Source organism: Odontesthes bonariensis, chromosome 7 (genome assembly GCF_027942865.1).
Source record: "Odontesthes bonariensis isolate fOdoBon6 chromosome 7, fOdoBon6.hap1, whole genome shotgun sequence".
Lineage (NCBI taxonomy): Eukaryota > Metazoa > Chordata > Actinopteri > Atheriniformes > Atherinopsidae > Odontesthes > Odontesthes bonariensis.
Window position 1 is genome coordinate 32,835,024 of NC_134512.1, and position 25,349 is coordinate 32,860,372.

General features: G+C 41.8%; 2 protein-coding genes across 7 annotated transcripts in view; both read left to right on the forward strand.

Annotated features, from left to right (window-relative positions):
* hipk3a (homeodomain interacting protein kinase 3a) overlaps positions 1-5,127 on the forward strand; it is a 32,724-nt gene extending 27,597 nt beyond the window's left edge. For all 4 annotated transcript variants that reach the window (XM_075470596.1, XM_075470598.1, XM_075470599.1 and 1 more), the window contains exon 18: positions 943-5,127. In XM_075470596.1, coding sequence (XP_075326711.1) covers positions 943-1,515 — 573 coding nt within the window. In that variant the 3' untranslated portion in view covers positions 1,516-5,127. The remainder of the gene's footprint in view (positions 1-942) is intronic.
* Positions 5,128-10,661: 5,534 nt separating this feature from the next.
* kiaa1549la (KIAA1549-like a) overlaps positions 10,662-25,349 on the forward strand; it is a 133,408-nt gene continuing 118,720 nt past the window's right edge. For all 3 annotated transcript variants that reach the window (XM_075470600.1, XM_075470601.1, XM_075470602.1), the window contains exon 1: positions 10,662-11,093. In XM_075470600.1, the coding sequence (XP_075326715.1) occupies positions 10,877-11,093 (217 nt within the window). In that variant the 5' untranslated portion in view covers positions 10,662-10,876. The remainder of the gene's footprint in view (positions 11,094-25,349) is intronic.

Below are 25,349 nucleotides of genomic sequence, written 5' to 3' on the forward strand. Positions count from 1 at the left end.
GTGTGTTTAAGTCCAGGCTGAAGACGCACCTATTTTCAGCTGCGTTTGAGTAAAGCTCCAAATCTGAGGCTTGAGTTTCAAAACTTAATCACATTTTAACTACTGATTTTATCTATTGTTCTTATTTCTTTCTTTTTTGTTTAAAATTTAAATCGTGCTTTTTATTTCTGTTTTAATGTCTCTGTAAAGCACTTTGAATCGCCTTGTAGTTGAATTGTACTGTACAAATAAACTTGCCTTGCCTTAAAGGGATAGTTTGCCTCTTAACATGAAGCTGTATGACAACACATATTAGAAATATCATTTATGAACATTTTCTTACCCCCTGCTGTGTCCTGTGAGCAGAGTTCCAGCCTCGTTTTGGTGTTGACGAAGGTAGTCCGGCTAGTTGGCTGGGGCTTAAAAAATAAAGCGTTTTGGTTCCCAATACGATATGCGTTCAAAAGAGTGATACATTTTCGTTACAAAATCGTTCAGCAAAAAAAGTCAGACCTCACAATCGCTTGGCGCTATTTCTCTCTACCTTTGTATCACTGCGTGCTGTGTAGACCGAGCAGGAAACACCGTAACAGGCGCGGCTGTTGGCAGGCGGCAGCATGCAGTGATACGAAGGGAGAGAAAGTAGCGCCAAGGTCTGACTTTTTCTGGATGAACGATTTTGTGATGCAAATGTATTACTCTTTTGAACGCATATTGTTTTGAGAAGCAAGATGCTTTATCAAGTCACAGCCAACTAGCCGGACTACCTTTGTCAACGCCAAAACTCAGCTGGAACTCGGCTCACAGGACGCAGCGGGGGGTAAGAAAATATTCATAAATTATATTGCTAATATGGGATGTCATACAACTTCCTGTCAAAAGAGGCGAACTATCCCTTTAACTGACAGCGGGGACCCTGGGAGTTAAACGTGTTTTCTGTTTTTGTCTTGTTTGATCTCTCAGGTGCAGGCGTACACTTCAAACCACGTCAACAAGGAGTGGAACGGCAACTATGGGCCCCTGCGCCCGCACGCCTACATCCCGCCCACTGTGCACACGCACTCCTTCACACACCTGCACCACAGCAGCCCCACGCACACCTCCGCCGCTCAGCACGCACACACCCAGGGCCTGCCCACACACACCCTGCTGTCCTATCCCTCCAGTGGCCCCCTCACCACCGCCCACCACCCTCACCCCATCCTGCCCTCTCGCCCTCCCCCTCCCCCCCTCCTCCAGCACAGCTACGGTCTCTCCCACCCCCAAGGAGGCACTTTAGTTCACCAGGTGACCCTGGGCATCAGCACCCACCCCCATCATCCTGGACACCCCGCTCCCCACCCACACAGGCTCCTTCCTTCTCCCACTATCAACCCTCACCATCAGCCCAGCTACGCCCACCACCCGCACCAGTTCAAGCCTCCCTTCCCTCCCCCACCCCCTCCTCACCCCTACATGGCCTCCCCAGCCGCCTACACTGGCTTCCCTCTGAGCCCCACCAAGCTCAGCCACCACCCGCAGTTCTCTTACATCTGAGGAGCCGGACGGGGCCGCAGCACTACCTTCTGGTGAGGAGGGGCAGGGGCAGGGGCAAATGGACGGGGTCTGCCACCTGGGCCGGCAGGTCTAGCAGCAGAGCACAAAACAAACACTTGTGATGACGAGGAGAAGACGAATGACATTGTATCACAATGGATGGATAAAGACAAACAACTGTAAACGGCGCTGAGGACGTTTTCAGCGTCTCCAGGACAGAAATTCACAACCTCTGTGATCCGAGGGGTTCACGTCACGAGTCGTTGATCATGTTCGATTGTCGGAGCGACTTCAGCTCTGAAAGACTTTGCGTGAAATCATGTCAGCCGGTGGAGGAAACTGCAAAGCGTCGCAAGAGCGAATGAATTCGTATGACAATAAGGAAATTTCCATTGAGAATGTGTCCTTTGCACATTACCTCCTGTTTTGGTTGTTGTTAAGAGAAATATGATCTGATTTCAAGTCTGGGAAATCGTGAGTAGTTGTTGCTGTCGGGCCGTTCAGCCTCCCCCCTTTCCCTTTATCTGTGTTGCTTGTAGCATGTGCAAGCCGGTCGGATCTGTTCGTTAAGCCATCCCAGTCTGCATTAACGGGGATTGAACGCTCCCGTCTTTGTTTCAGGCAGACTTTGCTACTGCCATCTTCTAGTGCCTTAAAACTCGAGTCTTTGACGTTACTTCAGGAGCATATAGATTGTAGATTTGAATGGGCTTGCAGCACTTAACCTTCAGACTCTGAATAAGTTGGGCTTATTGGATAAATATGAGGTCAATGCGTGGGTTGGTTTTACTAAAGTTGGACTTGTTTGCTTTCTAACGCAGAGTGTGGGTTTGATTTAGCTAGAGGCTGCACATATAGGGCTTTGACTGAATTAGCTTTTTTATGTACATAAAAGAGTGATTTGATATTTTGATAATCAATTTCTATTCACTATAGTACTTAATTCATAACAGTATTGTCACTGTTTACTGTAACTGCAATACAATCTAGATACTCTGGGTTGCTGTGTTTTTATTTTGCATTTAGGCAATTAATGCATTATGTTTTAGAGTTTGGGAGTGGCGTAGACTTAAAACGGATAATTGTTTTGTGTTTTTACTTTAAAAATGCTTCTCAGTGTTTGAAATAATCTTATCAACTTACAGTATCATCGCTGGGCTTTTGAGTATTCGAGCTGTATCAGTAATTGTAGAAACGTTGGTGTAAGACGAAGCTTTTGTCCCTGTATTGAAGCCTGTTGTCAGTTTTTGATACATTCCTTCAGGGTGGATGCATAGCCTTGATCTTTTGTTTTGGTGTTTCTTGACTTCCAGCGTGTCGTGGAGCTGTGTCTGTACCCGTCACACCGGCTGGCGTTTTTACTCCAATCAGCACCAAAGACTGTTCGTTAATCATTTCTGAAGCATGGTCTATGATATTTCTTCTTTCACCTCCAGCATACTGTTGCAGTTGTCAATATTGGAATATATTGTGAGATCTCTATTTTGAAAATGGGGTTAAGGTTTTATTTTTCTGAGCTATGTTTGGCAAATTGTATTTGGAATGTATAGATAATAAGCTGCTATGTACTGATTATCTGCCACTTCGTAGCTGTGAATTTCGAGGATTAATCTCTTTCTAGCCTGCATTCTCTCCTTCGTATTGTAGTTTCGACGACTAGATGCAATAGAAGTGGGGTTTTATTTTGATTATAGAGTATATTGAATGCTACTCCTATATGCTAGTGCCTCTGTATATTGGCTTTGTTGTTTTGAAGTGATTGTAAACTGCTGTAATGGAAGTTATAAGTTTTCCCTCCTTTTTTTTATTATTCTGTTGCTTTTTGGTGTGCGTGTGTGTGTATGTGTGTGTGTGCATGTGTTTTTTGTGTGTGTATTTAGCATCGGTATTTCAAGCGTAGGCTGGGTTCACGCTTTGATTCTGTAACCAGTGTGTTGTTGATGTTTTATCACCTTTCTTTTGATGACATGGCTTTTTATTTCCTTTTATAGGACTGTATTTGCAACTCTCCGTACTGTACAACTAGTGCCTTTCTCCAAGCAGTGGCTGACAGATGACGTCATTTATTCACATCACGAGCCCCAAAGTTAAACCATTTCGCTCTTTTTTTTTTTTTTTTTTTTTTAAACAGAATCCTAAGAAAGTCCAAGTCAGGGAACGTTTTACTCATCAAGAACACCGTGCAGTACTATTAAACAAACAAAAGAAATAGCCTGAGTATACACAAATGCAAAGCTTTATTCTCACACCGTGAATGTATTCGTGGACATCCGTTTGGCAACACAGCATTTTTTTTTTCCCTCATTTTGTGATTTTTAGGAGGTGGATAGTTCTTGTATGCAGCTATAACCATTGGTAGAGATTATACTTTTCAGTCAGGGGTTCTTTCAAAATGCTTTATCCAGTCATATTCACAGTTTAGGTCCAAAGTTGTCCCACCGTAACCTAAATATTGTATTACATTATAATGGTTTTGCTATGTTACTTCAGTAATTGGTGTATTTTGTGTGCTTGTCCTAATATGCTACTGTCTTGATGATTTTTGAGGAGGATGCACTGTTCAGCTTGGGGTGCAGCCTGCAGTTCTAACTGTGTTTGTGTCTTGGCACAGCAGCGTGCGTGTGCTCCACTTTAAGGAAAATGTGCTTTTTTTTTTTGTTTAGTTTAAACCCTGTGGCGTGCGGCGTCGCTCTGTGATGCCTGTGCTGCGTCTCTGGTCTCTGTCGGGGCAGCACAGGTGATGTCCCACGCTGTAATCCCCCACCACTTTGGGTTGATTGCTTTGGATAGATAATCTCACCTCCCCTGAAGCTTTACGCTGACGGTTGCATCATAAAACACACCATAGGGGTCACACTGTCCTGCATCCAGAGCTTAACAAGCACATGGAGCCCAGCTGCCTTAAGCAACCAGGCAGGCCAAAAGACTTCTCAGATGCTCATAAAATGGAATCGTTACCCGATTAGGCGTTGTTATCTGCTCTGTTTGAACAAATAGCAATAATCCAGAACTGGGCCTTCTCCGTCTTGGCCTGCTTTTACTGGGCACCGACATATATTAAAACCACCAAATTAAGAAAGGTGGGTCTTTCTAATGTCTCCTTTGGTTACCGGGCAGAAGAGGAATCGTGTGAAATTAGATGTTTAAGATTTGTACCACGACTATCTAATTATCAGGTTAAAATTTGCTGCATTTGGACACAAAAATGTAGACGTGATTTCAAAATCGAAGCAGTTACTGTTTTAAATACGTGTAGATTGTGCGGCTTTATGATTTTATCCTTTTGATTTTGTTTTGTTAATCTTAAATGCTACACTAGTGTAACTTGTAGCAACTGCACTGTGCAATATTCAACAGTATGAGGACTGGGAAAATGATTAATATTTTGGTTGTAATGATGTGTGTCTTATCAGTTTGTGGTTGTTTTCCTGCCCCCTCCCCCTTTCTAGTTCTCAGTGAGTTTCAATGTGACCAAGCCTTATGTACTTTGTCACAAAAAGCGGGTTCCTTCTTGGTGACTCTTATTGGTGAGTGTCAAATTATGAATTTATTGTGTAAAATGTCGAGATTCACTTTGAATTAAAAAAGAAAAAAAAAGGTTATTTTGCTTCACTCACTGTTGTCATGTTTTTTTTTTTTTATAAAAGTATTGAAGGGGAATATTTAATTCATGCTTGGAAGGCGGTGGGCGAGCGTGTCTTTTTGTCCGTTGGGATCTGGAGGCCAAAGCCCAGGGTTCCCATCATTTTCCACCTCTTCAGACCTTTCAGTGATCCCGCTGTGTCCTGCAGGATCTCTGGCATCTTGGCAGAGACTTGCTCTATCAGGATTAAAGCGTTTCATCTCCACACAAAGGTCATGATTATCCACTGACTTCCAGGCTCTTCCCTGCATCCGGACCCACACCGTGCCAGCAGTGCGTTTCTTTTCTTTCATTTTCACTCATCTTCCCCTCTTCAGGCACTCTGGAGAGCCTCCAGCTCTCACCTTGTTATCATGGCCCCGACATTCCCTTCCCTGCTTTGTGCAACTTGTCCTCCTGCAATGAAGCAATGATTCAAATGCAACAACATAAAGGCCCAGAATGCCTGCACCTGTGGTCTGTGAAGCTCCTGGAGAGTCCAGTATCCCCTGCAGGAGGACAAGAGGAAGAACACTCCTGCCTTTGGGTGACGATGTTTTGGAGAATTTGTTTATTTTATGTGAATGGTAATTTCCTCTCTGGGGCCAAAACATTGATTTTATTAATGCATTTTTTTTTCTCCTTTTCAGGATTCTTTTTAAATGCAGCATAACTTAACCCTTAAAAAAAATATCACCACTTTCATGTTGCCAAAGTCCAAAGATTACGTGGCATTGATGGTCAGAAATATCAAACTTAACAAACACGAAACCTCTTGATGGAGCATGTCGTTAGATGGTCAGTGCACCCATATTATAATGCATTTCTGTTTCACTATCGGCTGCGACAATGTGCTAAAATATCAGAATTTCTCACTCATGCATGCATATCGCAGGTGTTTTGGCACAGTTTATAACTACTTGCACCTGTCTGCTCAAAGTGGTGGATAGATGATCAACTAAACTAACGAGCATTATTTCATTGTTGGAGCCACCACATGGAAATTTTGCCGTTTTAATCATCAAGATGTCAGAAACTTAATTTTTTTTTATCCATTTAGTTCCTTTTTCATTTTGAAAAACTGTTTTTGTCGACTGTTTAGTTTAATTTCCTCCCTTTTTTTTTTTTTTTTGTTTTGTTTAGTTCGTTCTGAACCTGGCAACTCAAGGGGCACTTTGTATTCTGTGTGGCAAGCATGAGACCAGCATGGACACCAAACGGACACAACAGATAGCAAATGATGCAAAAGTTGTGACAAACTGTCAAGAATAGTGGAAAATGACAACAAAGATGCAAGAAAGTAGGACAGGGTGTGAAGTTCAGTTTGCTTGCTTGAAGATTAAAGCAGCAAAACTTAGAGGATTTGTTTGGACAATGGACTTCTTTGGGTTGTACACACAATGTGAATGTGGTGCATCTGCAGATTTATTTGAGTTGGCGAAGAATTTAACTTTTTTTTTTTTCTTTATGAATAGCCGCAACAAAAACAGAGATATCACTTAAAGGTAGGGTAGGAGATCCTGGATTTTGAGTCCAGCAAAGCTGCATTTTGAAAATACACAGGTAAAAAGTCCCAACCCTTTTCTTCACTTTCCCCCCGAAGGCACGCCTCTAGAGTACATGAACGCGCACGAGCACGAAGGTGCATGAGCGCTGTTCTGACAGCAAGCATCGATCGTTGCCGTATTTAGTATATGTTAACTATACGTTTAATAATGCTAGGTGCTAGCCAAGCTGGCTCTAGTTTAGCTTCCTGCCAAGCTTCTGGACGTGCACGGAGCAGGGTACGCGCACGGGGGAAGGAGGGGGAGGGAGGAGCAGATTGCAGTTTGATAGACGGCATCAGTATCCAATCATTGTGAACGGTCCGTTCAGTATGATTGGATACTGTTTTTCCTAGATTGTTCGTTCTAGAGGCCACTAAAACTTTTCATATTTGTGTCAAAACTTTTAATTAATTGGTTGCAATGGGGGTGTGAAGAGTATTTCAAGCAATATGTAAAAAAATGTTCCAGAAAAAGAACCCCTACCCTGCCTTTAAACATTTTGACAGCTCACGAAACAGCTCATGAAAAACCTAATTAAGTCTCAATTAAATTTTCTGGTAGAAATGACTAGTTAAGATGCAGTGAGGTCAGAAATATGTTGCCCAGTGACACCTTAGTAACAGTACAAAAATATCTGCAACTGACAAGTATTTGTTAGGGGAATTCAGTGGCAAATTCAAAATCGCAAATTTCATGCGTTTATGAAATGTTTTGGTGTAGAGTCCAATGATCATTATTGTTCCTCTGTGTATGTATTATCATTATGTATTGGGTGTAGTGTCAGCTTTCTGTAGGCCTTTAACACATTTTAGTTGGATGAAATATGTGCAAAAAAAAAGCAACCTTCCTGGTATAGAAGCATTTACAAATGGAAGGTCTTTTAAGGCTGTTCCCTCTATGGAATGATTAATCTTTTGCAGTAAATCGGTCTCAGAGGGAACCGGCTGGTGATGAACGAGTTCACCCGGAGCGCCTGTCCGCCTGCACTGCCCTCAGCTCCCAGCAGGGGGCGCCGGTCCCCCGCTGGAACCCAGCAGAGCAGCTGCAGCATTGACCGCCTACGTTTTGCTTTTGGTCCTCAAATTAATGCAGCGGGTTTCAAAAGGACTAAATGTGACCCATCTCCGTTTTTAGAGGTGAGGTAGTTCGTCCACATTACCATAAATTAAAACAAGCACACATGGAGGGTTTCTACCTACCTGCTGGAAGCTGCGTTAAGCTAGCAGCAGTTGGCCAAAAAATAACGACCGGAAGTAAGTTTCTTAACTTAAATGAAACCGTAAAGGTTCGCTCTTGAACAAAATAACCAAACCAATTCAGTTCACAAACCAGAAAGAAAACTTATTGTGTGTATTGTTCTCATATGTCTATGCATGAAATATCTTTTAACTTATCTAGACTGTTGCTTGTTTTTAAATTCATTTAAATTATTTTTATTTCTCTTTATATTCTTTTATGTATTTTTAATGTTTCTTACACTCCCGGCTGCAATGCTTTTATTTTATGTAAAGCACTTTGAACTGTTTGTACATGAAATGTGCTATATAAATAAATTTGATTTGATATTGTGAAAGCTAAAGACGGCTGATAAACTGTATTCAAGGCCTGTGAATGAGCTCATAGTAGCCAGAAGCTGAGAGATTTGGCTTTCGCTGCAGTGAGAATGCAAACACGTTATCAAACAAATGGATCTTCTTTTTTGGGTAATTCTTTACGCTGTGGTCACTTTGTTGACCAGTTTTGTGGCCCTTCTTGTTTTGTGTAACTTTTTCTTTGCCTCGTTTTGCCTTTATTTGGAGCATTTCTTTCTTTTTTTTTTTATTTTTGGACATTTTACAACACATGGTACATTTTGTGTCTCATTTTGAACACTATCGTGTTAATTTGATATGTCTTTATGGCGGTTTTGTGTGTCATTTGTCCATCTTTTTTTAAATTTATTTTTAAAAACATTTTTGTTGTAATCTTGCAGCTTATTTATTGTTAATTGTCATGCTTCAAATTAATTTGTTGCATTCTCTTACATCTTTGTATCCATGTCATTTTTGAGTCTTCGTGAATGTTCATCATTTTGCGTCGCGTTGAAACCCTTTTGTGTCTCATGGTCCTTTTGTATGTCTCAACACTTCTTTTGTCTCATTTTGGTTTCCATTTCTTCCTTTGGGCTTGTTTAATTAACTGTCCACACCTGCTTTAGCCTCGGCTGTAACATCCCAATAAAGGTAATGTGGGGAGCATCTCCTCTGGAGGACAGGCTATTGGGTTTAGTTCAACTAATCCAGATTGTACGTTTGATTGTTTACACATCTGTCATTTTCACATTACATTTAAATGAACATTTTTTAAGGCTGTTATTCCCAGGGCATCAAATACTGCCGTTTTGTCACGGACCCTGTGGAGCCTTCGACAGACTCGAGGTGTCAGATCCTGATACACAGGTTGCAGCCATAGATTTCTGACATCAAACAGCAGTGTTTACTCATAAAGAAGCAGCAAGGTTTCAGAAGGCAGCCAGAGGGGAGGCGTACGAGGGTCACAGGAGCCACAAACATGCGATTAGAGTTCAACGTCATGTTTGGTAAGCAAGAAATTTTCTACTTCTTTGTTTCTCTTGTCATTTACCTGCATTTTCACTTGTTTTATGCATCATTTGGTTGTTTAATACATCAAAGAATCACCTCGGTTTAAGCTTTTAAACTATGTGACTGGGTTTAGAAAAAGACTGGGGTGAGGTTTGAAATATACAAATGAATTGGACACCACTAATCCAGCACATTGGACTCTGCTACACTGACAGCGGAGGCAGGTTCACACAGTGGGTTTGATATTTCGGATTTGCTGGTGTCTGCACTGCTCCTTGTTTAAGTTCTCTCAAAGCAACAAACCCTCGTTTCATGCGACGTCACCCCATTCAGAGTGGACGAGACGCTAGTTTAACAAAGTCTGAATCACTCGAGTGTGAATTTTGAACCTGTTTTGGATATTTTCAGTGCAGGGATTTCAGTGCACATTTGCAGATGTTATGATTTGTTAGGAAGGCACCACTAAGATTACTCAATTAAACTAATTACTGATTACAAATTAAACACACACTTGGCACAAAAAACATCTAGGATGCAGGCTCTTGGTTTAAACAAGAGCCTGCATCCTTCATTTTCTCTTTTTTTTTAAGAGAATCCTTCATTAGGATCTCATCCATTGACCTTTCTAACATGACAGTGCTCTCATCAGGAATCAGATCAAATAGCAGTGGACTTTGTTCTTTGCTAGTTTAAAATGTTTTTTAAAATGCCGTTTTTATTGATTATTGTTGTTTTTTACATTTTCACACCAGGATACTGAGGACCGGATTGAGACATTCCAGGAGCTGCTTCTGGCCCTTGAATCTGAGGTAAGATCCCAATCGGATAAGAAATCTTAGCCGAAGTTCTGTGGGACACCTGGCATGTCTTGGCACCATTTATGTGAACATTTTCCTATATTTGAACCAGTTCCTTCATATTTCTCTGCTCTGATTTCTACTTTGAGTTTCAAATCTCTAAAGTTTAGACATTTTCTTTAAAAATATATCCAACTTTTGCTTGTTAAAACATATCTACAGTGGAGCTTAATGAGTTTAATATTGGAGGTAAAGAGGTGTCGGACCTGCGATGGAGTCTTGGTTCTTATTTATTTTGGCCGCATGAGAGCATGAATGTTTCTGCAATGGATGCTGAGAGGTCCAGACTTCTTGTTGTTACAATAATATGCATATAAGTGATCTTAAGGCGTTTTTAAACTTTCAAACTGCATATATTCATTCTGGCTTGACAAAAAAAATCTAATTTTCTCTGGCTGAAACGCGAGCTTCTACCCCCACATCGACACGTTTTGAACGCTTTTATTCTGAAAATGGTACCAACTCTCTTCCGGTTTTGCAGCGGTGTGTTGACGCAAACAGCAGCCGTGATGGAGAGCGCCTTGCGGTCGCATTAGGGACTTCAGACCTCGCACGCTGCGCGCACGCACAGCAACGAGCAAGAGTGAGAAGGGAAAATTAAAAGCTATTAGTTCGCTTGCCGACCCTCACAGCCTCCGGCAGGCTCATGGAGAGCGGAGCTCTGCTTGTCCGAACCGGGGGCAGGTTGATCGGATGCCTTTCACCACAGCAGCGCCGTTAGACGCTCTCCTTTCGGGATTAATTGGTTGACCAATGGCTCCCAAACGCGCGCTCCTCTCCAGAAGCGCCAGCAGTGGCCCCAGGGTCGGAGGGGATCTGCTCAAGACGGGATGGACCCTGGAAGCGGGGATGGTGGCCGCCTGCTCCCCGAGGAAGGTGAAGAAGACGCGGTGGCTGGATGGGATGCTGGCCCGGTGGTCTGTGACCGTCGCCGTGGTGCTGATGATGCAGAGCTCTGTGGCCGCTGACGGTGAGAACCCGAGGCTGTATTACCTCAGTCTGAGAGAGTGGGGCTATTTTCCTGTTAATCACCACATGATCAGCTCCTGAGTGGCGCCCACTCTGGTTCAGTTACCTTTCCAGATGCGGTTAATTATTATCAAATGAAGTGGAAGATCATTATGTGGAAGACTGAAATAGTCTCGGTTCGTTTCAAGCGGGAACGTGGATCAACAAAAGCTGTGCTTTGCAGTGTAGAATGCCATTATTTTGGTGATTTGAAGGCTTTCTTGTTGTTCTCACGTTTAATTCGTGATGCTCCGGGCTGAATGCGTGTTTGAATGTTCCTCCTGTCACGCATTTAAAGCTCGGCTCACAGAGGCCCTCACCGACGTTTCTGAACGCGCAGCCGGAGCGCAGCGCAGCACTGCCCGCGTCCCCGTTTCTCTGCGTTTGGAGGGAAAAGTTTTTACTTTTCAATGGACATCTGAGCTGAATTTGTCCGAGGTCAAAAAACTTGGAACGAGACTGACACAAATGAATGATTTCTGATCTTTGCGCACAGACGTCCAAACAAAAAGTGTTCAGCAAACTGTATTATAGTCCCGCGGCTTTGTCTACAGCTCGTTCGGACAAATTAACGCAGGTTTGAAGGAAACTTCTTGATAAATGACTAAAAAGCTCTTTTGAAGTCACATTTAGCTGAACAAGTTATGGGTGAACACATGCCTTCACACACTGCAGTGATTTTGGGGTTTTGGAGTCTTGAACCACCAGTTTAATTCTTTATATCTTGCCAGGAAAACACGAAGGACACTTGAACATACTTGGAAATATAAATGGAAATGACGGTATATGAGGTATAAACAGAGTTTGTACAATTCTAAGGAGCTTGGTGTGTTCTTAAATTGGAGCCAACGTCTTTGTCAAGTGTTTCCTTTATCAGGCCGGGTTTGGTTTAGGCCACAGCATCATTTGGTTAGGGACAGAAATCACTTGGTTAACGTTAAAAACATCATAGTTGGGACTAAAACGATGCGATGCCACGCCCCCTTTTTTAGCATCATCAAGGTCATTATAGGTCATTACTGCTTGCATGAACAAACCAACCCTGGGGTTGTTTTTGGAGGAAGACAGTCTTGTTTTGGAGATAAATGTTTTGTTGTTGCAACACATAAGATTAATTTGGCTCATTAAAGAAAGATTCCAGGTGTTAAACTGACTGCACAGACCTTCAAAAACCTCTCGGATCCTTACGAAACACAAACAAAGGCAAAGAAGAAGAAAATGTTAATGAAATAAATGATTTTTATTAACATGTGCCACTGCTTCGCCCTTTTTGGGAACAGGTCTGAAACATCACATCCCATTAAAGTTGGAAATGCACGTATTTAAATGAAGCACTTAGAAATAATACTTTAAAGGCTTAAAAGCAAAAGATCTGACTTCTTAGATCAAAAAGAGAATAAAACTGCTTAGTTACCGAGTATCTACAGAGCAGGTGTGAATACTTTACTCGCTGCTTTGTTGGCTGCTGTGGGTTCAGAGCTCAATAACAATTTATGTCCGGCCGACGTGCAGTTTGAGAGACATTTTCAGATTAAATTGCAAGCTCTTCTTACTTAAACATTCCACGTGAGGGTTATAAAGGCGACTGCAGTCCTATAATGAGCCCAAACAAGATGAATAAATGTACATTTGAGAATGAAAGCACAAATGGAAGAAAAAAGGGAAGATTGTTCAAGTATTTTGACGAAAAAAAGGCCGTTGATCTGCACAGCTTCTTTTGTTAAGCGCATGCAAATCGCCCCTAAAAACCTTTTCATTTCAAGCTGCTGTGCCTTTTAAGATTGAGCTTTTTTTTTTTTACTTGACCCTGATTCTTACACCTGGTTACACAGTAATTCAGCTTCTACAGTTTTTTTAAAAAAGGAAAATAAAAACCATTCTGGTTGTTTTTTGAAAGTTCTTTTGTGGACTGCCGGTGGAAGATGTTTTTTGGAGGCTGATTTCCAGCCGGTGAGTGTTATTTCTGTCTGCGTGTCCATAGAGTGCGCGTGTGTAGGTGTTTTCTTTCATAGATCCTCATCCCTCAGTCGGTGGCCGAGATCTATCTGTCGGCGTTGCCATGGGAACAGATCCGCAGCTAGTAGTTTTCTCGCTATGTGTCTGCGTTTGTCCGTCAGGGGTTGAAATTACATCTGAGTAAGTGCCAAGTTTGGAGCCCGTTGCCTAATAATCAGCGTCAGATGACACACTGTGAGCCGCATTGTGAGATTTTCCGGGTTTCAAAGTGAACTCAAACCTTCTGCTTCCAGCTGCTGAACATCTGGTTTCCTCATCATTTGGGTTAGTGTGTGCTGCTGCTGCTGTTCGACGTCATCGGTGTGTGTTCAACGTGCTCCGTGTAGGAGAATGTTGGTTTGTTATGATGAATTGCTGTGAGGTCGAGGATTTTTCTTTTGCAAACTGATTCTGTTTACATCCACTCAGTGTAATAATGGAAAGTATAAGGATGACAGTAATGGTGAGACTGTCACATCTGATGTGTTAAATTCATTTTGCTGGTAGAGGCTGGTTCGCCATTTGCCACAGATCCCCAGCTTCCGCCCCCTTCCGCCCCTTACGGGAAGCTAACATTTCCCAACCGCAGCTTTAGATTTATTGGGAAGATTTTAGATCAGAATCAGTTTATCTTGATACTCTCTGGGGAAAAGAAAATAGTACATTTTCTTCTTTTAAAGCATTCAATAACATCTTTAGCCACAACGATTTGGGAAAAAAAAAAAAAAAAAAAAGGGCTCAAATTGTAAATTTTCCAATAACGGAAGCAATACAATAACTTTTCTTTTTTAGAATATAGTCAAAAATGGTCAAAATTGTGCTGTAAGTCAGAAATGATCAGATTAAGCGATAAGTAAATGATACTTTCTATGAAACATTCAGTGGTCCACTTCTGGTTGAGTGCTGGTTTATTGGGTCTGTTTTTGGTTGACGTCTGGCATTGTGATGGCTTGGTTGTGGCCCACTTTTGGCAAACATGAGCGGACCGCCCGAGTGCCATCATTCCATGCTGTATGTGGGCCGGATGAACATGTCAGGTGTGGGCCAGATATGGGCCAAAAGAGTTTTGCTATCTGGGTAGCTGTTACATTTAGGACCAGATTTACTTATAGTATGTGTTTGGTGCAAATTCTGTTTTGCCGTTTAAAAGAAAAAAAAACTAGCACCTGAATGGTGTGGACATTATGATCTTTGAGACCCGGTTGAATATGTATTTATACGAGTTTCCCTTCCAGAGCGCAATGTTTGGAGAGGAGAGTGTTTAAAAGGATTTTTTCAGAGTAATTTATTAAGCTTTTCGCTACACAATTCCTCAGAAAATTGCAGAATTTTACGCTTGCCATGGCTGTGAGACGCTGCACAGGTGTTGGCTTAGATTATGCATTAATGTAACTTATTTTTAAAGGCAGAAAAAAGAAGTTCAGATCAGAACAGCTGCAGGGTGATTGTGTTCTTAATTGAGTGAAGTCAAAGGAGTGGTGCGTGTTTTATTCTGTTTTTGTCTTGTCTTATACCGTTGATAGACCCTCATTTCTTCCACATTTTCACATGCGTTGTGTCTGAGGGATAAAATGTCACCAGATGGCGAGGACGCAGCAATGAACCTGCCGGTTTATACTCACATCTGTAATAGAGAGGTTTACAGATGTTTTGGTGGTGGACTGGAGGCTGTGGTGATGGCTGGTTATTATGCGAGTCTCTGGGGTTTTCCTTATTCTTGTTATTTGGCTTTAATGACTCTCCCTCACTTATATACCGATCTTAAACCACAATAACGCATTAGAATCTAGTTAAAGGAGAAGTTTTTTTTTTTTTTTTTTTTTTTTTTTTTAAATCTGGACCTTATTTCTGGCATAAAATACGTTCATCTACTCAGCGATAACAGTTTGGTGAAAGTCAGCGTCCTTCGGAAGATATTTAGATCACTCCACATCCGCGTATATCCATAAAACAGGGAGAGAACAGGACAGAGACAATGAGCCTCTAAATAAGGCATTATCTGTCTTTATTTCACCAATAATTTAAGCCGAATGAATGAATGAACGAGTACTATTGCACTGTTAGCTCATAGCTGCCGTGTTGTTGTTATCCGAGGCTTAAAGGGGCTTTCTACACACACGTCTAGTGGGATGACGTCATCGACGTGCGCTGCTGTAGCACAGCTTATTCTCTCTGGTAAGGATCTACATCGTACTCAAAGTCGGCATCCATGTCGTAAATATTCGGCCATGTTGCACAAAACTATCAGTAGCAAACTCCGTGTGAAGTTAGCCGACTGTCACAGAGCCCGGCGTTAATGAGCTGTGCTGCAGCGGCGATGACGTTGTGGCATTAGATCCCTGATGCATTCCCTTTTATGTTTCCGTGTGTTTGTATGAATATGTAATCAGTCAGTGTTTACATGAAACTATGAAGAGAGAAGTGATTGTGTCAGCTTGACTAAAATCCGGACTTTTAAAATACACATGAACATGTTGGTCCGTGACATCCAGCCAAGTAGCCCACCCAAAGTTTTTCCGATCTTGGCTGAACATCAGCTGAGTTACTGAGTTATCCCGAATAGCTTAGTACAAGCGCTAACGGACCCTGGCAGTATCTCCAAAATTACCACACTAAAATCACATGCCATGACACCAAACTTCTACAGTAGCACAAATATGGTCTGTACTCACAAAAGGATGCATTTGGAAGTTTGTACATAGTCCAGGAGTTTATTATTATCATCAACACAAGGCTGATAGCTTTTCTGCTGCTAAAGCTGCGTCAACGTCACTTCAGGAAGCTGGGAGCTTCAAAGTAAGATGAGGGTTGATCTACTACTGTAGACAACAAAGCAAGGCTGCTCAATTTCTCCATTGATAAAATAAATTCACAACTCTACAACATAAAAAATCATGTAGAATATAGCATATAGGCCTACTTTGTTGTGAATTTAAGTAGCTTAGAGTGCAAGTTTACTTTTATTTTCCAATTTTTTCTTCTTCCTCGTCGAATTTCTGTCGTCATCTGGTATAAGTGATACAATTGGCTGTGAATCGCGCGCAAAGCAGCATGGGAAGAACCAGACGTCATTTGATAGACATTCGTAGCGTCCAATAAACGGCTCTAGGCATTCGTAAACCACGCCTCAAATACGAGAAAATGCACACCTAGTTCCCAGACCACCATCTCATCGAGATTGTGGACGCGTCAGCCAGGCTACTCTCATTCACTTATTTTTTTTAAATTTCTTTTGTCAGATGGCTAAATGCTTCAGAAATTGTGCGTGAAAATCAGCCAAATACGGGTGAATTCACCATCTAAAGCATTTCCAGACTGTCGCTCTGCTCTAATAAAATCCTGATTTCATAACCACAGCCTCTGAAAAAATCCCCATTCACGTAATTAAAGACAACATCTGTGCAGTGAATTCAGCCGTACTTACGTGTACCATGATCTCTCACAAAGAAAGTTAGAAACAGTTGAGTTAAGTTACGCGAAAACGTTGCTTGTATTGAACTTTCTCGTGCTTAGAGCGGTCAACGAGTGTAGAAAAGCTCTAATCTGGCTCATTTATGTGTAGAAGAGGTGCTGTTTGTAACAACGATGCAGAAGCACAAGAGGATGTTTATGCTTAAATGGATGAATCTGATAAATCCCTGGAATTCAATAAGGAGGGCGGGACTGTGTGGAATAGAATGTCTGGCCTCAGAGTCATTGATAAATCCTCCCGCTGATGATAATTTGTCTGCTGTCATCAATTACAATGATCAATAGTGCTGATTAGACGCATCAGACGCTGGTTAGTCTTCGTCTCCCGTGGATTCTCACAGAGGACGAGTTGGCTGGAGATCAGAGCTCCGAGAGTCTCGCAATCTGATTGGAAACGTGGCATTTGTTGTGCTGCAGAGGAAAGGTATTTGTTTTAGCTCCGTTCTCCAACCGAAGGGAGGCGGGTTTCTTCGTTGGTTTGTGTGTAAACAGGATTATTGCAAAAATAAACCTCCCAATTTATTTATTTAAACTGGTTTGGTGGAGCACGGGGATGAAGGTCACTTCTTTAAGATGTGCAGTAAAGGTCATCGGCATCTCCGAGTTTCCTCCCAGTACGAGAGTGAGGAAAATGAAAGAATCAATCATATTTAGTCACTTTGTGAGGTTGAATTAATTGTGACTGTGGATTCAAAGCAAAAATAAATGTGTTCATGCTGCTGCTTCACTCATATTATTCTACCCACTGTGTAGCCATGTCACACTCCAAGTCTTTAAAAAAAAAAAAGATTAAATCTGTGAATATTTATAATGCACTTAGTGCTCCTCTGCATATGTACATTTTTTAGCACATTTTCCAGAATAATGGCGGTGAATTCCACGAGCTTCAAGGTGCATTCGGGCTCTGAGCTCGTGTTTAATGCACATGGAGTGATTCCTCTGGAAACACTGATGGCGGCTGACAGATGAGAGCGCTTGCTGTGCTGTAACCTGCTCTATTTGATGTCACCCACTTGCCTTCATAAGGATTTTTGCTCACACACGAACGCTCAGCTCATTGGTTTAGAAACCCTGGCAAATCAAATGAATGGCGCCACACGCTCCGCCGTGTCCTCTTCAGCACTCAAGTAAATAACATTTCCAAGATTCAATCCAAAAGATTTGCAAAGCCGCAGTTCACTTCTGCTCAATCTATTTTGTGTCAAAGCACAAGATGCATTATGAAGGGAATGTGACCAAATGCTGGAAAATCAAACACAGTGCTGCGGGAAGTTGGCTGAAAGGATTCTTAAGCCTTTGATGATGGCAACGTTCGTGATTTATTGGTAAGAAAGCAAACAGTTACATGCATGAGATTCCATATAGGCTGTTGAGCAAATTTAAAAGAATTTTTTTATTATCCTGTGTCACAGCTGTTAACAGTTTTTGTTAACAACTTTTAGTTGCTTTGAAGGATAGTTTAACATTTCCTCAATTGCTAGCTGTACAAATACTCACATCCCCTCTAGTCAGTTTGGACGAAGTGATTATTGAAGGAAACAAAAACATGGACTTTGTGCTTTGAAATGTAGATTAAAAGTACTTTCAAGTAGTCCTGGATGTTCCAGTTTACTAACCCATGGAACAACCCGAGGAAACGCAGGAGAAAAGAGGAACAACCTGACGTTTTGGGTGGGAATTGTTCATTCTAACCAGCCATGACACTGACACTGCACGGGTGTCGCACACTCTCAGCAGCAATTTGACTCGTCAAATGCAGCCATAACTGATGGCAGTGCGTCTTCCTGCGCTGCTCGGCAGTAATTGGAGGGAGCGGAGCCGTGACTAAATGATTATTCTTACTTCAGCTGAACATCAGACTGCAGCTGCAAGTCGGTTAGCTCAGGTTGCGGATGACTTCTGGTTGTGATGATTATGTAAACTGTCTCACAGGAGTCGGTTTATTTAAGGTTTTGTGATTTTTATTATTTTATTTTTTTTTTATTTTATTTTTTTTATTTTTTTATTTTTTATTATTATTTTTTTTTTAAATGTTCTTGGTAAGTGCCACGAGCAGGTGTTAACATTATAAAAGGGCACTCAGGACATGAAGTGTTCTGATCTGATCTCCTAATGCTGACAAGGCTGCAAATGTACAGACTGCAGATTCAGACTGTCGACATATTTTCAAGTGGTCAGATAGTTTTTTTAGTTTTTTTTTTTAGGTCAAAACAGCATTATTGTGTGGCACAGGAGACAATTTAAAGTCTTACTTGAGCTGCCAGAGCCTCCACACTGATTATGCGTTTCTATGTAAATCAGATTTAGATTTAAGATTCGCATCGTCCCCAAATATCAATATGATCTTTTCTTGTGGACCTTTTTTGCTCTCAGACTTTCTAAAATCAGGATCCAGATCTAATGTGGAAACAATGTCAGATGGACAGAAAACTGCTTAAATTCATCAGAGATTTTATTGCTGTTTTGTCAACTTTGAGTATAAACTCTATGATAAATATGATAACTGCTATTCACGAATAAAGCGAGTCTCGTGATCAATTTGCTGGATATTGAACATCGGGGACTGCCAGCACAGACGTGGAATGAAGTAAATATCGTTAAACATTGTGAGCATCGGTGCATCCCTGTTATATTTGGGTTTATTGGCCTTCTTGAAGAACATAGCAGTGACGGCTGGATAATTTTGTCACAAATCTATGATGAATTCTCCTGTTTTAAGGATTTTGTTCACGTTTAATCAATCCCGGCAGGTGATGTATTTTCCTCCAGTGCAGTAAGGTACACAAACTCAGCCGACAGCAACTTTGACATCCTTATCGATGCTTCTAATCTTTCTTTCAGAAACGTTGTTTTTAACGTTGTTCAATGATTTCTTTTTACTCATTTGTCGACAAACTGGGGCTCCACAGACAGTCTTTTCTCGAACGTTTACTCTCAGAATTATTCTCAATCTGTTATTTTTACATGAAATTCCCTCAGTGCTGGAACGATTCCTTGAGTAACTCGATGACCAAAAATCGAGTCAACTCGCACAAACATGTTCTGCTCAGTGGTCGCCCTGTTTCACACGGACGTCACACAACGTGCACCCCCGCTGCCTTTGTAGCAGCTTGATTTGATGGCGCGACGGAGGAAACCAGAGAAAACGACAAGGAGGAAAATCAGAGAAAAAGAGGAAAAAGTTTGGGACCGTTCCAAGCGAAGAAAAGACGAAAACACTGCACAGCGTGTCCAGTGTAAATGTCCACGCTGCAGCGTCTCAGCAGAACCTTCCTTTTGTAAGATGTGGACAGACATTTATCAAGATGAGTGACAAACCTGACTAAGAGGGAGCAGCGCAGCACAATCAACAAAAACATTCCCACGCTGGCTTTAATTCATGCCAGCTGCTCATGCTCAGACCTCAGCTGTCCTCGGCCTCTCCTCTGCTCCGGCTTTTTTGCCTGCGTCTCAGGCGCTCAGGTGATCAAAGGGGTTGCAGCACATCTGAGAGGTTGTTTCAGGCTGTAGTGGCTCCAATGCTTCTGGTCCCCGGGGCTGGGGTGGTGGGGGGTGAGGGGGCCACTGCTTCGTCCCGGCACATGTCCTCAGCATTAAAGCAGCAGCGGTTCATTTTGCTTCGCTCTGCTTGGCTGCACTTTGCTCTGTACTTCTGCGTGTCGCTCTGATTGTGCACTGCTGGAGCTTTTCACACCAACAAGGAAAGGGAAAAAGGAATGAGCTTAGCTTGAGCCTACACTGATTTAAATCAGAACCATGGGCACGGCACTATCCTCACATTAAAGGCAAACTGAGAGAAGACATCCCTGATTCATTTACACTAGTAATAGTATGGAGAGTTGTTTAAGGATGAGATGCTCATCACTTATCGCCAACTAGCTTTATTTTCTTCTTTACAGTATTTTTCATTCATGATGCATTCGGACACTTTGTCCACCGCTTTGTATGGACTCCCACTGTCATGTTAAACATCTCCCCCAGCAGCGCTGTCATTCCTCTCACTGTTGCCAGGCAGAAACAAGTAAACGCTGATGATCTCTAAAGATACGACTGACACAACTCCATTTTGTATCCCACTCCTGCTCGTGTCGTTTTAGCGACTGTGACCGCGCCGGCCGGGCTTCACATCTCTAGCACAGACTAACTGAGCTGTTGTGCACCTCACCACGCACACGGAGGCATGCACTTTGACCACACTGCTCAGATTCATCAGCTAAACAAGACGGCTCCTTTCTGCTGCTCTCTGAAGTTAAGAAGCTACTTTTGGAATGTGTTTGTTCGAGGTCTTATGTGCAGATTGTAAATATTTCCCCAGTTTGGACGTTAAATACATTATTCATGGCAGGGCCCCGCTACAAAGGCAGAAACTCTTGGATGAAATTAATATATAATCCCAATCAGACACACTTTGTATTTGTCTAATCTTGTGGGGGCCGTGCTTCCTTGCCGGTGTGTTTTAGGAAGGTTAATTATTTTCCGACGCCTTCAAGTGAGAGGCACTTTGATGTACAAAGCCTCTTTACATGAGAGCATTTATGTGTGCGCCCTGCACCCTCATTGTCTTGGTTTTGTGTCACAGCTTCCGTTTGAACTGTGTCCGTCTTGATGGGCTTCTGTTGTAAATGCAGAGGTGTGCAGGTATTTCTTTGCTGCAAACTGCAGACATCTGTGTTCATGCACATCCTGCTTCCCTCCAGGTGTCATGTGATGCAGGAAAGGTGCTGCATTTTAATTACTGTGTACTTACTAATAACTCCCTGCATTGTGTATTGGGACAGCCTTGTACAATCCTGACAAAACTGTCTATTTCCATATGTGTATATATACACTAATTTACTAATTCTAATTTAATTTGAAGTAAATTAGAATTACCACCGTAATTCTTCCTCATGTCTATGCATGGCCAGCTGGCCAGAAATAAACAAAGATTGATGCTCATGAGATGCTCATATATATATATGTGTGTAAAGTTTATTTTTTAACTTTGAAATAAGTTAAAATGTCCTCAAATGAAGTTCAATATATAGTTGATTGTATGTTGAATGAATTGAATGTAGTTCAATAGATGGGTGCTCTTATTCTAAAGTTTCCTTTATTTTAGAATCAGGGTTAAAGGTTAAAACGTGACCTATCAGAAACTAAATCAGTCGTTGACGTTATAGATAGGGATTTTTATTTTGAATGTGCAGAGCACCACTTACAGTCTCAGAAAGGAGAGGTCGGACAGCCTGGATGTCGCACTGATAAGACTGGAGGTGCCTATCCTGACTTCTGCGTGAGTTGAGTTTGACAGCACATTTGTGTTTACAGAAAAGCTACTTGGTTTGCTCTTGTTGCAACGATGGCGGGTCCTGCATGTCCTGTTTAAGGGTGTAATGGCTTAAAATGAGATCCTGAAAGCCTTTGTGGGTTAAATATTTAACTTAAAGACTGTGCTCCACCAAAAGCACCAGAGAGGATGTGGGTCTGTAGTTTTTTAGCTTCATTTTTGTTGGAATTTTCTCCATTAAGAAGTAAACGGTACACATCTCCTTCCTTCTTTCCTTTTACGTCTCTGAGAAACTAAGAAACTATAGAATCGGGGCAACATGATAACAACGATTGTTCAATTTGAATCCTTCTGGCGCAAATGAGATACAATTTGACAGGGTTTCAGTATATAAGGTGCTTTTTTTTAAAATTCTTAACGAGTAAGTAATCTGTTCCATCTGGTAAAGATCCCAAACCTTTCAGATATCCTGGAGTCTGACATTGCTCCACCCATTTATTTGAGTGACACCGCCAGTAAGAAACAGGGATATCTGCCCACTGGTAAGATTATTTTTTCAATGTGTTTTCTTTCTTTGTTTGTCCTTCACTGAAACGATGATGTCTCGGTACACAGCCTACCAGATGGAGACGCCGTGAGTGCAATAAGAGCCGATTAATACGGGAAAACCTGCAACCATAGACGCAGCGGTTAGATGATAACGGGGTGCCCGGGGAAGATGGCACACTCATAGATGAGTTCCTGTACAGTGTCATCCCAGAGGCGCATGCGCAAACAGGGGGACAGAGAGAAATGATCATCCTGGTTCGTTTGCCAGAGCCATGATCTTAAACAGAGATGAAAAGGCAATGAACTGAACCAAACAGCAAATAGGATGGAAGTTGTTCAGTATTCCAGTGGGATCGCTGCCTTTTGCTCAGAGCAAAAGAAGATCTCGTGTCTGGCCCAGTGAAAGGGTGGAAGGTATGGTAGAATCTGCTGTGCCCACTTTGTGTCTCAAAAGGAAACCGTTACATGCATTTAAGGACGCGCATGCATGTAGATTTCCCTTTTTTTTACTTCTTTGTAAATTCTGAACAATTCATATTTTTTAGAATATTGACACATCTGGGTCATTTCTCAGCATATTGGAAACCAAATGAGATTAAATTCAGCCACCGCTTATCTAGCTGTCACTCATAACTTATGCAGTTTATTTACAGCAGCTACAACTTACTACTAAAGCATAACTTATCGTAAATACTCAGCTTGCATGTTCCACAAGTCTACATTAAACCTCTGAGCTGTGAAATAGTTTCATGAGTTAGTTATTTCATTACTGAGTCAACAAGAATTTACAACCCATTAAATCTACCTTTTATTAAAGATATTTTTCACAGTCCAATGACTTCTAGCCTCAGTTTTACCCACTGCACATCCAGTCATGTTTGTCAGCAGGAAACTAGTCAGTCAAGATATCCGTCTTAAACATGTGCTTTTTAATTTTAAGAAGCAGTCATCATTATGAAATTAGTGCCTAAACCTAGCAGAGAAGGATGGATCATCTCTTTGCCACCGGGGTAGAAGAGGGTGCTTAGAAGTGGGTAAACTCTGTGTACCCTGTTTATCCCGCACTGCATCATTGGTAGTATGATTGGTGTGAGCGCATGTATCGAGCATCTGAATTATCTTCCAGACTTTTATGAAAATAGCCACCACACCTCTGGGTTTTTGGGGCAAAAAGGGTCAAAGGCTTTTTAGGTGCTTCATATCTGCTGTAATGGGACAGAATTGTTCAAATGTCTAAAGTTCTTTGAATAAGCCATATTGGACAAAGATGTTCTGTTCTGTGACTCCAGTTTGTCAGCAGCATCTAAAAAAACGAAGGACCGTTTTGTCATTGGCTTTGTTCGAAACCGCATACTTCTCCTACTTCTCTTACTCCTCTTACTCCTACTGACTTTTTTCCCAGATGCATACTAGATTCGCCGAAATGTTGGGTATGCATCATGAGGTTACTACTCATACTCAAACTACCCAAGATGCAACGTAACGTGATGTCGCCGATCGTCATTTCCTGTCAAAACGCAAGTTTCATGCTAGCTACAACGAGGGTAGGTTCACTTCCTGTTTTCAAAACAAAAGCACCAATTGTATCGTAATGGCTTTCCCTATGATAAAAGGCAACGGGTATTTTATTTTGTGAAAATAACCGGAAGTGCGTTGCTCACTGCGGCTAGCTTTAGTAGCGCCGAATTCGTGGGAACAAAATTGTAAACAGCCGGTATTTTGTCAGGTTTTCAACACGTTGGGGATCTAAACGACTACTTTCTCGCCTGAAAATGTTTCAAATGTTGCTAAAGTTTACATAGTTTAGAGCTTAAGCGAAATCAGCTTCAGGCCGGCTGATTTCGGCTCGGGCAGGAGCGAAATGCATTGTGGGTAAACGGTCTGCATACTGTCGGATCGATGAGTATGCAAGTATGTAGTATGCGGTTTCGAACACAGCCATTATCTAAGGACCCAAAAGGGAAATGTTAGGCATTATGTCATAGATTAAGCTGAATTGATGGTTTGGACACTGTTAATGATTTTCACAGTCGGGGATTGACTTTGTAAAAGCAACTTTAGAGATTTGTTCGGTGCTGTTCGAGGTTTGAGCTTGTTGGGGCTGTCTGGTGGTGTGCTTAAACTGACAAAATTGGATCAGGCATGACCTCATCATCGAGTGATTTTTCACAAGGTTTTTGAACCCTCGCACATGCAACAAATGACAAGAACTCCATCCTGATGGAGGGCATGGTAACAGACGGCTGACCAGATGAAATGAGATTTCCCTGAAATTGAAATGTCCCCCAGGAGATGTCAAGGTGGATGTGTGAACAGCAGCAGACAGGCACAAGATACGTTTATCTGGTGTAAAAAAAAAATAAAAAAATCTAGTGCAGAAGTACAAGGAAAAAAAAAAATCTGAATCTGATGACAACATGAGGAAAAAAAAACTGAGAGGAAGTGACAGAAGCTGATGAGAATATGTGACATTTAGCAGCACTGCTGTCATCATCACCATCATCATTAGCAGCACTGTCATCATTTCTGCAATGGCTGTCCATATTTATAGACATAAAAACCCGATTCTGAGGGTCCCTTCAGTTCTGATTTTTCTTTGAATTCATTAAAGCTTCAGCTGATGCCTTTCAGAGCAGAATGTTCTCAGAAAGTGGGGCTTCACCGCCTCAGGATCAGGGAAAAACGATTTATGTTCTGCAACTGAAATAAAATTAACTTAAAAAAAAAAAGCCCATCGCATTTGTCAGAATTCCCTGCTGTTCCAGTAACTCTTACACAATTGGACGTGCTGCCTCAAAAGCATTTTTACCCGCTCTGCCACCCTGTCATCGAAACGTTTGAATCCCCGGAGTCACTGCTGGTTATTTCAAAATCAGCTGCTTAGAAAATGTTCCCAGACTCTAAAAAGCTAATCCAGCTTGTGATCAATGACGG